A 16,278-nucleotide genomic window follows, 5' to 3' on the forward strand; every position below is an offset into this window, starting at 1 on the left:
TAGTTGGGTAAATCAGTTCAGATGTGGAAAGCGGGTAACAGCACATGGTAGTCAGTAGGACTGTGTGTAGTAGAGAACTCTGGTGTTTAAAACCTCCAGGCTGATGACAACTTTAACTCTAGTTTATATTTATGTTTACCTTTCTGTCATGTATTCTCTTCATGACACAAGCAGATGACTGATCCTTGGCTCTGTCACATACGCCAGTTAACAACTTATTAGCCTTACAAACGGGCTTTCCAAACTTATAAAGCTTGAGAATGCATTTCACATGGAATCTGCAGCTTGATTATCTTCTTTCTGGCTGCTGTGCATGTACGTTTGCATTAAAACTGTGCAAGCCACCAAGCGGTGCATTGTGGATGGCATCTATTACCACAGCAACAACAATTACTACTACTAGGCACTTCTATGGTGTTCTATATGTAGTGTCCCTTACAAATGAACCACAGTTTTCCAAATACAAAAAAAGTTGATCATTCCCCATCCTACTACCATCCTTATGTGCTTGTTCCACTTCATATCACTTTGCAATGTTATGGTTCAAATGGCTCTGAGCACTATGGGACTTAACTTCTGAGGTCATCAGTCCCCTAGAACTTAGAACTACTTAAACCTAACTAACCCAAGGACATCACACACATCCATGCCCAAGGCAGGATTCGAACCTGCAACTGTAGTGGTCGCACGGTTCCAGACTGTAGCGCCTAGAACCGCTCAGCCATTCCGGCCGGCCCCTGCAATGTTATACCTAAACATTTAATTGACCAGACTGTCAATCTGTAGAGTACTGATGTTGTATACAACATTATGGGATTGTTTTTCCTACTCATCTGCAGTTACTTGAATATTTCTGCATCTGCCATTCATCACACCACATAAAAAGTTTGTCCAAGTCATTTTGTATCCTCGTAGTCACTTAGTGATGATCCTTCCGCACACACAATGCCATTAGCAAACAGGCACAGAATGCTGCTCATCAGATCATTTCATATATAAATATGGCACCATTCTCTGTGGCACTATTGATGATCCTCTTGTCTCTGAAAAAACAGTTGCTGTTGAGATCAAAGTACTGGCATCTGTTACTTGAGAGGTCTTTGCACCATTCATATATCAGGGAACCTATTCCATACGCTCATACCTCTAGTTACAGTATGTAGTGGTGCACTGTTCAAATGCTTTCTGGAAATATAGGAATGTGGAATCTAGCCTGTTGCCCATCATCCATGGTTCACAGTACATAATTTGATAGAAGACCAAGATGAGTATTGCACAAAATCAATGCTGATTTGTGGATAAACACTTTTCTGTCTTAAAGAAATTAATTATATTTGAACTGAGGATATGTTCAGGAACTCTGGAGCAAATAATCATTATGATATTGTTCTGTAATTTTGCAGGTACATTCTTTTACCACTCTTATATACAGAAGCCACCTGAACTTTTTCCCAGCTGCCTGAGTCTTTGCACTAGGTGAGAGATTTGCAATAAATGCAAGCTAAGTATGAGGAAAATGCTGTAGAGTACTCTCTGGACAAATGATTTGTGATTCTGTTTGGACATGGCAACTATTATGTTTTCAACTCTTCCAGTTGCTTCTCTATTCCAGGGATCCTATTACCATGTTCCTAATACAGGAGTCTGTGTGACAGTGAAACAACAATATGCTGGTATGATCCTCCTGCACGAACTTGATAACTAAATACAGAGAGGGGTTAGTGACCACCTTCTGCTTTCCTCCAAAGTCACACCAGACTGGTCAATGACTGCCTGGATAGAAGTCTTTGACCAGAAATGTCTCACGTTCTCTGTAAAATCTGTTGCTCATGTATGATGGTGGTAGTTGTATGCTTCACGCATAGATCTTTTTACAGACAGAAGAATTTCCATTAGCACTTGGCTGTCACCAGTGTGCATACTTTTTTGAACTGAGTGTACAACAGTCTGCTTCCTCAGTGTTTACCGAATTCTGACATTAAACCACAGTGGGTCTTTCCTGTCTGTAACCCAGTTACTCACCACATACTTATTCAGCATGTGATTTACAGTCCATTTAGTGTTTGTCCATCTTCCTCTATGTATACCATATTGGAAGTAAATGACATTCTCATTGTTTAAATTAGATGTTAACAACTACTTACCCGCTCTTTCTAGCAAATCTATTCACCTAGCCCTCTTAAAGGATTCGTTAACTTCATTTACCATCCAGAAAGAGATTTTCACTCTGCAGCGGAGTGTGCACTGATATAAAACTTCCTGGCAAATTAAAACTGTGTGCCGGACCGAGACTCGAACTCAGGACCTTTGCCTTTTGCGGGCAAGTGCTCTACTATCTGAACTACCCAAGCACCACTCACGCCCTGTCCTCACAGCTTTACTTCTGCCAGTACTTCATCTCCTACCTTCCAAGCTTTACAGAAGCTCTCCTGCGAACCTTGCAGAAGTAAAGCTGCGAGGATGGGGCGTGAGTCGTGCTTGGGTAGCTCACATGGTAGAGTACTTTCCCGTGAAAGGCAAAGGTCCCGAGTTCAAGTCTCAGTCCGGCACCCACTTTTAATCTGCCAGGAAGTTTCATTTACCACTGTTGCTGTGCTGGCATCATGATCACTAGCCCCTCTCTGTACTAATACCATCTGTAAGGACAAGCCTGTTTATAGTTGCAGTATTTCAACTATTTCAATTTTGTGCGGGCTGTTAAACTAGCAGCTTACGACAGCTTTCAGAAAACTGTTCTAAAGTACTTCACAAGACTGCCTGTCCATACCACTTGCAATGTATGCACAGACATCTTAGTCTCTACTCAGTAGGTTAGGATCACCTACTTTTTCTGCACTACTTCGTGTAGATTTTTCTTGAATGATTCTGTAACTGTCACAGCAGTATCACATGGCGAATAAAAACATCCTATGCTGGAGTTCACATACACGGAACCATTAAGGGAACTACTCATTAAAACAGGAAATCATAGCTTGAGTCTTGGGACTTGGTACCAATTTTCATATAACTCCATCAATGCTATCTCATTTAATTTTTATTTGTACTTATAATGTAAAGAAGCAATTCTACAAACTCACAAGCTAAACTACTTCACCTGCTCAAAGATAATGTTTAAATCCATATGGGTAAAGTGTAACAAAATATTCTATTTTACCGGTTTCCTCGTTTCCAACCTGGAGCATACTGTAATACTGTAACCCTTGTTATCTTTACCCAAAAGTAAAAACAGGACTGCTAAAGTGAATACACACACAATTGATTACCATCTCACTATTTTCACCACAGCTCAACAAGATTACTTCCATGTAGTCATATAAATTCTAAAATTACCTCTTTATTCACACCCTCCTCCAACTCTTCTTTTACATTCATGCTGCATGCATAATCTTGGGCCTGTGGCAAAAATAACAAACTGTAATAAGTACTTTTAAGCAGTCACAGTCCTCCCATATTATATAAAATGTATCACACAAATAAACCTCAACCATCACACTACTTTATAACTAAATAGTAGTTACTGTTAAGTGTTCTCTTTTGAGTTCAAAATTCTGAGTGAAGATTTCACTATGGTATACTTCAATGGGAGGCAGCAAAAAATTGTAAGACTGATTAATGACAACGCCTTTGAAAATTCATTATGATCTTTCATTTCAGCCTTCTCCCTATGCTATTGTTTTCAATCATATTTTCTAGCTTCATTATCTACATATGCATATAATGGTAGTGTAATGAAGTAATATAACACAGTTACTACCTGAAACAATGACTTCAATGTTGTTCATAAAATCAATATTGTTCATATCAAATTACAATACAGTTTACACCAACTGTGTGGGGGAGCAGAAACTGGACTGTCAAGTGCCACATCACTCATACTACTTTTATGATCAGAATAATAAAATGTCTAGAACAGTTACATCAAAACCTTGTTGCACTGAATGCTTATTTATGATAAAATTATTAAACGCACACACCCTACGTTGGCACACTACTTAATACTATTCTAACTTCATGAATTCCTTTTGGTGGGACAAGCACGTTTCCAACAGAACAAAAAGAGAGAGCAGGCTAAAGGCTACACCAGTCCTATTCTGTGGATCTGAACTATGGGTTTTACTTGCTGATCTCAAAAGAAGACAAAGTTCTGGAAAGATTATTTATGGAACAGCACCAGCATATCAAGACTGAAAAACCCATAATGTCAAAGGAAGTGCTGGAATGAGAACAAATGAAACAGTGATAGCATAGGAAGAAAATCATTAAACTGATATTGGGATCTGTTGAGGATGTTGGATAATTAGCAGCCAAAAAATAATTTTTTATTGGAAATCATCGTACAGATAGAAACAAAGTAGACCACTTAACTTTCAGAAAGAGTATATCGACAAAATAATGAAGCAAAATGGTGTACGCAAAGAAGATGCCTTGAAGAGAGATGCTGGGCAAAAGATAGAAAGAATACAGCAACATCTTATTAATTGATCTTTGTATTAATTAACTGCCTACAATAATACTAATATACTAGTACAAATAATGATCATTATGATTTTATTATTATTACTATCTGAGGCATGATGGGCTACCTCTTTGAATTCCCATCCTGCACCTGGTGATGTCACTTCTTTGGCTTGGAGCTCGGGGTGCCATGGGGCACGATAAGAACCATGCAGGGTACATCGACAGTATTTGCCATTCAGCCACAATTGACAGGATGGAGTGACTAATAGCCCTTCAAAAATTCTGTCAGGTTAATAATTGCAGGTACAGGTGTTAATGAAAGACAGTACATTGGTGTGGTCTTGGCTATTTTGGACTTGGACTCAGGGCATGCTTATCATGCTGTGGCTGTTAACATTGCCTCTGTATATCAGCCTCAGGGAATTCACCACTGCCAGCTACCGATAGGCTGCCTTCACTCAAGTTACGTAAATCACTATTCAAAAATTGTACTAAAATTTTGTACATTTTGATTTTTGGGGGTTTGTTGGGTCGAGTGCCTTTGCTGTACATACTGTCAAGCACTGTTAGAATGGTCACATGCTGATCATCTCTATGTGAATCACACGTCACATTCAGATGTCATCCAGACTTGTGAAAACATAGCCTGTTACTGAGCTCTGAATGTTTTTCGTGTTCGTTCACTGGCCATTTGTGAGGTGGAGAGTGAAAGAAATTTATTCCGTCTCAGGGCGAGTTACTGCTTACCAGATTTAATTCTTCAAGTGTTTGTTATTTTAAAGTTGTCACGAAGTGAGCTTTTCTCACCTGTTATTTATTTACTGCTACAAGTAGGTTCTGACTACTAATTACTCGTTTTCCTTTTTAAAGGGTGTTCTTGAGCTGCTATGCATGCACATTCACATACTGAATCACTTACGGATTTTCTTCAGTATGCCTTAATAGTATTTTCACTGTGTCTGAAGCCAGTTATATCGATCTGTGCACACTCATTCTCTTGTTAATTACTTAACTGCTCACTGGTGCAAGATTTCAAGAGACTTGCTCTGTCTGTCTGCCTGAAGGTAGCTCTAGAAATCAGTGCACCTGTTTACTTTATTAAATTATCTAGATGCACTTGGAGGTGTATTTTAAGAATTTCCTTTTTCTAGGGGTCCCGAGGCAGCTATAAATTGCTCTGTCTTCCAGTATAGCTATTCAGTTTTAACCTGTGAGATGAGTTATGCTTCTGTGTTGTCTTAAAGTGCCATCTGTTTCCAGATAATTATTTGTTCATTTGTTGAAGCATTTTCTCATTTGCGGTTTGTGAAGATGGAAATTTTGAATCTAAAATCTAAGAACTGGTGTCAGACACAGCTTTAGTCATTAACTATTGCCTTATTTAAATTGTCACTAAACTAAGGTGTGTAATGTCTTAAATTTGAAAGTTCAGAGTGGTGTTTGTAATCCTGCTAATGTATCTGACTTTAGTTATTTTTCTTAAATAAAAACATTTTAATAAACAATGGAGACCCATGTGAGCCCCAATCCATCCAGTCCTTCCACTTAATTTCCCCTTTTCCTGCTGGACGTTTGGTTGGTAACAGAGTATGGTTATTTTTCTGGAAGTAACGGGGAAAGGTGTCATACTGTCACTCACCACGAGGTGTGTGTTTGCAGGTATCCACTGCGGAACATGGGGTCTCACAACTGTCCCAGTTTGTCCTCATTGAAAAATCAACAGTTTATCTATGAATTAAAAGTTCGTCAGCTTCCATGTAAGGGCGGTGTGCCCAACTTGTGGACGACCCCTTAGTGATTAGTACCAACTGCACCGTGGAGGTATATGTTGCACTAGCTGCCTGAGCTCTGGCCATGACAATCTTGTGTCAGAATGTAGTGTGTTTAGAAAGTAGTCAGCCCCATCATAAGCAAATACATATAATTCAGGCACAATTGATCCATTGGGATAATCACTTGTGGGGTATTGCACAATGTAATCTCTATTCTGAGCAGAGTACATTAGCTCTGCAGTTACAGGGACAGCTGCCTTGATTTAGACAAATTAGGAGCAATAGGTGGTGAACAAGATTCTCCCACTGACATATAACTGCTGGAAGTAGTAGGAATGCTACGAACACCTTTAAGGACCTCAGGAGAATTCATTTGGGAAATTACCATACCAAATAATGTTACTGCTGCAAGCTATAATGGAACTTTCAATGTAGAATTTAAAGACAGGTGAAATCCATCATATGGATCATGGTCAAATTAATGTTTCATGCTGACACTTTGGCCATCACTGACAATGTTGTTGTTCAGACGCTGTACCCCCTGTGTTAAGCCATGTTTTCAATCAAATTTTACATGAAAGTGCAACATCAAGGGAGTTGTAAAAATCAATTATTGGCCTGAAATTGTCACCTCGTATTAAGAGGCTACTCAGGCATAAACATTTTTGGCTATTGCAGTTTCCTCATGAACTTTTTCCTAGGTTCATAGATGAATGCATACGACCATTCCATCCCTGGAATTGCATGTCACAGAGATACAAATACTCAATAATATATTACAGAAAATGCAGCCACAGGACTGTTCTTGGATTACCTTCACTAATATATGCACATCTTTTACTGAATTAGAGGCTTTGGTGTCCGCTATTGAAGTCCGAGTTTCACAGACCAGCAGTGATGGGGGTTTAAGTGTCATTATCAGGATGGGGATTGAGATTCCAAGCAATTTAAAAGGGGACCACCCATAAGGAAAAAGTGTAGGATGTGTTTCCAGTGTAACAAAGAGTGGCATTTTGTATGGCGATGTCTGGTGACATGGAAGGAGAATCAAACAGCCGACATCACACAGAATGGAAGAGGCACGGTAGTGTTCTACTGCCTAAGGGCTGGATCTGTGCCAAGTCCGAGGTACGGGAACCCCTGTCTTATTTTTGGGTACAACTTAACCAGGAACGAATGTGTGCCCTCCTCAACTCTGGTAGTTAAGTTTCTCATTTAGATTATCTGTGGCATTTGACGTTCCACCATACCTGTGAACTGCCTTGTTTGCATCCGTCCTTCCAATGTTGAGCTCTCACTGGGCACATGTTGCCTCTGGTTGGCAAGACTGAGTATTGGAAAATTTTCTTGGTCTGTGAAGTGGATAGTAACTAAAAATCTTTCAGTGAACTTAATTTTGCAGTGTGTTTTTGTAAGTGGTAGTGGGTTTGTGCTAGTTTGTCAATGCAGGATTGTTTATTTTAAATTTAACCCAGCTGAAACATTCACATTGTGCTCCTGTCAGGTTGCCACAGGAATTCATAGTGTGTTACCGCAATGTTTGCCATTTCAGCTCAGTCACCTTCATCCAGTAGAGGTGATGCTGGTACTGGAAGTTTTTGATCGGTTACCACAGATCTTAACTAACAGATTGGACATCACCGATAAAATCCAGTACAAGATTTGCATTACAAATGACATTCCAGAGAGGTTTTCTCCATCAAGGATGATATGTATATGTACTTTGATTAATAATGTGTTGTTCAATGCCGTCATCAGGCCCTCAACTTCAGCCTATGCTTCTACCATATTCTCAGTATCTATGGGCAGCAGTGGGGTGTTTCATCCTGTTGTGGGTAATTGTGCAGTTAATGAGAACATAGTTTTGGAATCTGTGCCACTTCCCAATCTGCATAATTCTTTTACTTCGTTCAGTCAGGCTCAGTATTTTGCTGTCCTGGATCTCAATCTCGCATATTATCAGATCATGTTAAAAGAGGATTCCAAGTATATTACTGCCTGCTGTACAGATTGGAACCTCCACAATTTTAACAGGGTGTCCTTTGGTTTTTCAATGGGAGTTACCATTATGTCTTGCCTTCTAGATTGTGTTTTTGGTGATTTCACATTCAAGTGTGTCTCTAATTACCTAGATGGCATGATTGTTTACAGTTCTAGTCTGTCTGAAAACCTGCAACATCTTGAGGCAGTTCTGGTTTACCAGAGGGAGGTGGGACTTACTGTAAAACCATCTAAAATGACACTGGCACATAGGTTTCATCCTTGGGACATCTTAGTTTCACTGATTGGATTGAAATTGACCAGGAGCATACTAGTGATTTGCGAAAATTTCCAGCTCCTAGAAATAAGAAAGCTGTGGCACAGTTCATAGGCATGACAATTTTTTTTCGAAAGTCTGTGCCGAATTTTATTAAATTAGTGGGGTGCCTTAACGATTTAAGAAATTTCATATGGGATGAAAGTCATCCAGAATCTTCTGAAGCCATTAGTGTGGTACTTAGTAACCCACTAGTATTAGCCATACCCAATTTTGAGCTCGTGTTCTTCTTGCAGATGGACACCTAATTCTTCTGGAGGAACAGAATGGCAGGGGAGGCGTTGCATGTTGATGTCCTATAGCAATGCACCTTGGGAACTTTCACCTGTGGAGATGAAATATTCTATGTATGAATGGGAAGCCTTGGCGGTTCTGCTTGCCCTTAAGAAATTCAGATTTTATTTTGAACACAAGGAATTTTGTTTAGAGACTGACAATCAAGCTCTTAGTTAGGTTTTGGCTCATTATTTCCATACTACCCTCTTAGGCATTTATAAAACTGTTGTCAAGATCAGATGACACATCACCTGGTACTCCCTGTATAAGCAAGCCTGGAGGTTGGTGGGGTCAACATCACTCAACATGTCACCTGGTCCTCCCTGAATAAGGCTGTCCAGAGGTTGGTGGAGGAGTGTGAGAGCCATAAGGGAGCTGATCCCAACTTGAATTCCCTCAAGTGGCTTTTAGAGTCTACCTGTTAGGAATGCCTGATGGATTAACTTTGTATGGGTTATATAGGTCCACTTCATCAAGTGTATGTGTGTTAGGCACCTACTAGTTATCATGGATGACTTTTCTCGTTTTTTTGACACATTCCGGGCAGAGAAATGACCATCCTGGCAGCTGGCCAGCATTTGTTATGAATTTTTTCTGTTTCCAGGCCACCGAGGATGCTTGATAGCTTCTGTTTCCCAGCTATTTGTGAGGTTCTGCTTTGACAATGGAATTAAAGATGTGACCACAAATCCTTTTACCAGCATACTTTGCTGACCAGGTGAACTGCAAGTTGAAGGCTGTGCTTACCTTTCACAACAAGGCTCAGACAATGTGGCTCAATTTTATCTTTAACACTGCACAACCCAAGTCCCTGGAGGCTGCTCCAGTATTCCTTATGTTAGCACATCCAGTCAATTTTCCTCTTGTCAACCTGTAGGCAATCAATGATTTGCTTCAAGAACATTGGAAAGGCTGGGGACACAGTGTTAGTCCGAAACCCTAATATTGCTGAAAAGGGGTAGTCAGGGTTCGATAGCAAGATAGCTCCTCAGTTGTTGGGACCCTGTTAGATTGTCAGGGTGGTCAGCTCAGCAAACCTCCTGGTTCTGAATTTATAGATGAGTAAAGCCTCACACATGCACATTATTCATATCAAGGAGAGGCATATGTAAAGGGTTCCTTAATGGTGGGGAAGGGGGATTTTGGTTTGGTGGAGGAGGCTCTCTTCGAATTCGAGCCCCATGTGCCTGGCAGATGTCACTTCTCACAGCTCAGAGCTCGTGGCACCAGTGGGCATTGTGGAGCAACAATGGGTGTAGAGGAACAGCAGTGGATCTCACGGGCAGTCGGTGTCTTGAAGCTGGACTGGAGGGTGAACCATGCAGGGCTCGTGGGCAGCATGTACTGTTTAGCCGAACTTTATGTGGCAGTATCATTATACCATCACAATCATTACAATAAAACAATCTTCTTTCAATAATGGTAACTGCCATAGGCTGATCAGCCCAAGATTATCATCACTCATCTAAAAGCTGGTATGTACACCTCTGGCACAGACAACAGTAGGGAGACATAGTGGCACGGAAGCAATGAGGCCTTCATAGATCACTGGAGGAAGTTGGAACCATATTTATACAATCAGGCCACCTCATTGCCGTAAATTCTGGTAGGGGGGATGATCTCTGATGTTATGTTAAATCACATCCCAGATCTGTTCGACCAGGTTCAGGGCTCGTGAGTTGGGTGGCCAACACATCAATTGGAACTCACCACTGTGTTCCTGAAACCACTCTATCACACTCATGGCCTTGTGAAATGGTGCATTGTTTTCATGAAAAATGCCACACTCAATGCAAATACTTTCAGAAAAGACTTCCTGACACTTAAATGTATACTCAATAGGAAACATGATCGTCACGAAGGAGTGGACCTAACATGAACCATGGACCGTGGCACTGGTAGCGAGGCTTGCGTGCCTCAGCGGTACAGATAGTCGTTCTGTAGGTGCAACCACAATGGAGGGGTATCTGTTGTGGGGCCAGACAAACATGTGGTCCCTTAAGAGGGGCAGCAGTCTTTTCAGTAGTTTCAGGGGCGACAGTCAGGATGAATGATGATCTGGTCTTGTAACATTAACCGAAACAGCCTTCCTGTACCGGTACTGTAAACGAATGAAAGCAAGAAAAAACTATAGCTGTAATTTTTCACGAGGGGATGCAACTTTACTGTTCATTAAATGATGATGGTGTCCTCTTGGGTAAAATATTCCGGAAGTCAAATAGTCCCCCATTCAGATCTCCAGGATGACATCGTTATCAGGAGTCAGAAAAATTATGTTCTACAAATTGGAACATGGAATGTCAGACCCTTTAATCAGGCAGGCAGGTTAGAAAATTTAAAAAGGGAAACGGATAGGGTAAAGATAAATATGGTGGGAATTGGTTAAGTTTGATGGCATGAGGAATAAGACTTCTGGTCAGATGAATACAGGATTATAAATCATATAGGGGTAATGGAGGAGTAGGTTTAAAAATGAATAAAAAACAGGATTGCAGGTAAGCTTCTATGAACAGCATAGTGAATGCAGTATTGTAGCCAAGATAGACACAAAGCCCACACTTACCACAGTAGTACAAGTTCATATGCCAACTAGGTCCCCAGATGATGAAGAGATTAAAGAAATGTATGATGAGATAAAAGAAATTATTCAGATAACGAAGGGAGGCGAAAATTTAATAGACATAGGGGATTGGAATTCAATAGTAGGAAAAGGAAGAGAAGGAAAAGTAGGAGGTGAATATGGAATGTGGGTAAGGACTGAAAGAGGAAGCCGTCTGGTAGAAGTTTGCACAGAGCACAACTTCATCATACACTATGTGCTGAAAAGCATCAGGCCACCCCCAAAAACTTACGTTTTCATATTTGGTGCATTGTGCTGCCACCTACTCCATATCAGAGACCTCAGTAGTCATTATACATCATGAGAGAGAAAATGGGGCGCTCCGCGGAGCTCATTGACTTTGAATGTGGTCAGGTGAGAGGGTTTCATTGGTGTCACATGTCTGTATGCGAGCTTTCCACACTCCTGAACATTCCTTCGTCCACTGTTTCTGATGAGATAGTGAAGTGGAAGCATGAAGGGACATATGCAGCACAAAAGCATACAGGCCAATCTTGTCTGCTGACTGAAAGATACCGCCGACATTTGGAGAAGGTTGTAATGTGTAATAGGCAGATATCTATCCAGACCTGAAAGAACTGCAAAAAGGTAGGAATTGTAAGAGATGGGATCTGGATAAAGTGAAAGGGTCAGAGATTGTAGAGTATTTCAGAAAGCACTAGGGAACCATTGCGAAGGACATGGGTAAGAGATACAGCAGAAGAGGAAGGGTAGCTTTGAGAGATTACTAGTGAAAGTAGCAGAGAATCAAGTAGGTAAAAAGACAAGGCTAGTAGATATCCTTGGGTAACAGAGGAGATACTGAATTTAATAGATGAATGGTGAAAATATAAAAATGCAGTAAATGAAGCAGGCTGAAAGGAATACAAACGTCTCAAAAATGAGATCGACAGGAAGTGCAAAATGGCTCAGCAGGGATGGTAACAGGGCAAATTTAAGGATGTAGAGGCATATATGACCAGGGGTAAGACAGACACTGCCTACTGGAATACTGAAGAGACCTATGAGGGTCTATACAAGAGCAATGCACTTGCGGGCAATATTTTGAAAATGGAAGAGAACGTAGATGAGGATGAAATGGGAGATACGATACTGCGTGAAGAATTTGACAGTGCTGAAAGACATAAGTTGAAACAAGGCCCTGGGAGGAGACAACATCCATTAAAACTACTGATAGCCTTGGGACAGCCAGCCTTGAAAAAACTCTGCCATCTGGTCAGAAAAATGTATGAGACAGGCAAAATACCCCCAGACTTCAAGAAGAATATAATAATTGCAATCCCAAAGAAAGCAAATGTTGACAGGCGTGAAAATTACCGATCTATCAGTTTAATAAGTCATGGCTGTAGAATACTAACATGAATTCTTTACAGTCGAATGGAGAAACTGGTAGGTGGTGACCTCAGGGAAGATTAGTTTCGATTCCGTAGAAACGTTGGACCACGTGAGGCAATACCGACCTTATGATTTATCTTAGATGATTGATGAAGGAAAGGCAAACCTACATTTCTAGTATTTGTAAACTTAAAGACGCTTTCGACAATGTTGACTGGCATACTCTCTTTCAATTCTGAAGGTGGCAGTTGTCAAATGCAGAGAGTGAAAGGCTATTTGCAGTTTGTACAGAAACCAGATGGCAGTTATAAAAATGGAGGAGCGAAAGGGAAGCAGTGGTTGGGAAGGGAGTGAGACAGGGTTTTAGCCTATCCCTGGTGTCGCTCAGTCTGCATATTGAGCAAGCAATATAGGGAACAAATGAAAAATTTTGAGTAGGAGTTAAAATCCAGGGAGGAGAAATAAAAACTTTGAGGTTAGCCAATGACATTGTAATTCTGTCAGAGACAGTAAAGGGCCTGGAAGATCAGTTGAACAGAATGGACAGCGCATTCAAAGAGGGATACAAGACGAACATCAACAAAAGCAAAACGAGGATAATGGAATGTAGTCGAATTAAATTGGGTGATGATGACAGAATTACATTATGAAATAAGACAATTAAGGTAATAGATAAGTTTTGCTATTTGGGGAGCAAAATAATTGACGAAGGTTGAAGTAGAGAGAATATAAAATGTAGTCTGGCAGTGCCAAGGACAGCATTTCGGAAGAAGAGAAATTTGTTCACATTGAGCATACATTTAAGTGTCAGGAAGTCTTTTCAGAAAGTATTTGCATTGAGTGTATCCATGTATGGAAGTGAAACATGGATGATAAATAGTTTAGACAAGAAGAGAACAGAAGCTTTCGAAATTTGGTGCTACAGAAGAATGCTGAAGATTAGATGGGTAGATTGTGTGACTAATGAGGAGATACTGAATACAATTGGGGAGAAGAGGAATTTGTGGCACAACTTAACTATAGGGTGGCGTACAAAATGTGTTACCAATTGTTTCTTTTACAATTTACACCACACATTAGATACTCCGCTGGGATCTCTACAGCAGTACCAGCAGAGCTTGGAAAAACAAATGAGTTACAAAATGACATGTAATTCACGATACTGTCACTAGGAGACTAGTATCCAGCAATGGATGACAATGGAAGACTGACAACACAGCGACGATCGGCAATTGTGTTACTTTTTCGTGAAACGAAAAGCCTTGTTGTGACTCGGAGGCGTTTTCGACAACAGTTTAACACACGATGGGTCCCTTGCAAGAAGACCATTCACAGGTTGTACGATAAATTTGTACAGGAAGGAACAGTATTGGATCCGAAGCGACCTCGGCCTAAGCCTGTTTGTTCGCCGGAAAATATTTAAGCAGTACGAGTTGCTGTACAGAGAAGTCCCGGGAAATTGTGTAGAAAGGCAGCAGTGCAAGTGGGAATATCCAGTCGCTCCATTCAATGCATTCTTAAAAGTGGCCTCCACATGTACCCATACAAGATGACCGTGCACAGAAGCTCACTGAAGAACACAAGCAGCAGAGACTACTGTTTGCTCAGTGGGTGGAGGATAGAGAAGAATCACTCAACAACGTTCGCTTTTCAGATGAGGCACATTTTCATTTAGATGGTGCGGTTAACAAACAAAATGTACACTTTTGGGCCACTGATAACCCACAAGTGCTTCATGAACGACAATATGCTCAGAGGATTACAGCGTGGGCAGCAATTTCCAGTCACGGACTTACTGGACCCTTTTTCTTTGAAGAAACTGAACAGCGAACGTTATTTGAGCATGCTTCGGAATAGATTCATTCCACAGCTTCTTGCTACTGCCTTGCCCTTCAACACACAGTGATTCATGCAAGATGGAGCAAGGCCACATACTGCAAACACTGTGTTGGAGTTTTTACACGAGAATTTCAACATGCGGATCATTTCACTCAGGTTTCCAGGTTGCTTCAATGATGGACAAAATTGGCCCCCCAATAGTCCAGACCTCAATCCATGTGACTCTTTTCTTTGGAGGTACCTAAAGGAAAAAAATTTCCTGAAATGTCCACGTGATTTAATGGAGTTCAGAAGACTTATTCTTTAAGCTTTCAGTGAAATTAGGGAAGACATGTGCTGTAGGGTACTCACTAACTTCAGCGTTCCTTTGAAGAAAGTTAGGAAACGAAATGATGGGCATATTGAGCATGTACTGAGTTAGAACAAATCTCCATGGACGGCTCTTCATTATAGTGTATGTTCCTTTCAGATTGTATTGACAATAAAGTTTATATTCAAAAACCAAATGGTAGCACATTTTGTGTGCCACCCTATAGAAGAAGGGACTGGTTGGTAGGACAGGTTCTGAGCCATCAAGGGATCATCGATTTAGTATTGGAGGGAAGGGTGGAGGGTGAAAATCAGAGGGAGAACAAGACATGAATACACTAAACAGATTCAGGAGGATGTGGGTTGCAGTAGTTACTCGGGGATGAAGAAGCTTGCACAGGATAGAGTAGCATGGAGAGCTGCATCAATCCAGTCTTCCCACTGAAGAGCACAACAACAACAGAAGGAGTGGATGTGCTTTGCAACCAGTTTACAATACTTCTTTTGTGACACGGTGCCTCACACGAGCTCCACTGGACCCATGGGTGCCCACGTGGTTGTTTCCCAGAGTATAATGGAGGCCCCAACAGTACAGGAGTCAAGAGGCTGTTCCCCTTGTGGGTGACGGAAATGAACCCTCCCAAAGGCACGATGAAGGTATCAGGATTCATCAGACCATGCAGTGCTCGGCCATTGTGCCAACATCCAGCGCCAATAGTTACATACCTATTTCAGTTGTTGTCGATGTCATGGCGTGGGTCATCAGCGGCACAGACTCATCATTAGGAGTGTTTGGAGCATTGTGCATTCAGACACAACTGTACTCTGCCCAGCATTAATGTCTGATGTTAGTTACACCACAGTTTGTTGCCTGTCTTGTTTTACCAGTCTGCCCAACCTATGATGTCTACCGTCTGTGATGAGGAGTACTTGCCCAACCCCATAACGTCTGGCCATGGTCTCACCTTTGTTTTACCATGTGTTGAAGACAACTGCCACAGTACTACTTCAACACCTGGCAAGCTGTGCAGCTTCCAAAACGCTCATACCAAGCCTTCAGGCCATCAAAATCTGCTCTTGGTCAAACTCAGATTGTGCGCATTTCCTATTTTACAACAAGACAAGATGCTTACTGATACTCCATGCAACGTGTGTGTGTCTGACGAGAAGACAAGGTGAGATGCTATTGCCTGGATGAGTTTATACTGATAGTAGATCAGTGATCATAATGCTTTGGCTGCTGTGTATATGGATTTAGTATTATGACTTCCAAGTGGATGCTGGGCAATGCCAAGGGAACCATTCTGCAACATTTGAGGCAATTGTAAAATGCATCAATTTATTACAAGAGT

The 16,278-nt window shown here is 41.0% G+C and overlaps 1 protein-coding gene across 1 annotated transcript in view; it reads right to left on the minus strand.

Moving 5' to 3' along the window:
- LOC126426433 (putative zinc finger protein 66) overlaps positions 1-16,278 on the minus strand; it is a 95,087-nt gene that overhangs the window by 75,173 nt on the left and 3,636 nt on the right. Inside the window, exon 3 of the mRNA XM_050088350.1 lies at positions 3,331-3,393. Coding sequence (XP_049944307.1) covers positions 3,331-3,393 — 63 coding nt within the window. The remainder of the gene's footprint in view (positions 1-3,330; positions 3,394-16,278) is intronic.

This window comes from Schistocerca serialis, chromosome 11 (genome assembly GCF_023864345.2).
Source record: "Schistocerca serialis cubense isolate TAMUIC-IGC-003099 chromosome 11, iqSchSeri2.2, whole genome shotgun sequence".
NCBI classification, from domain to species: Eukaryota; Metazoa; Arthropoda; class Insecta; order Orthoptera; family Acrididae; genus Schistocerca; species Schistocerca serialis.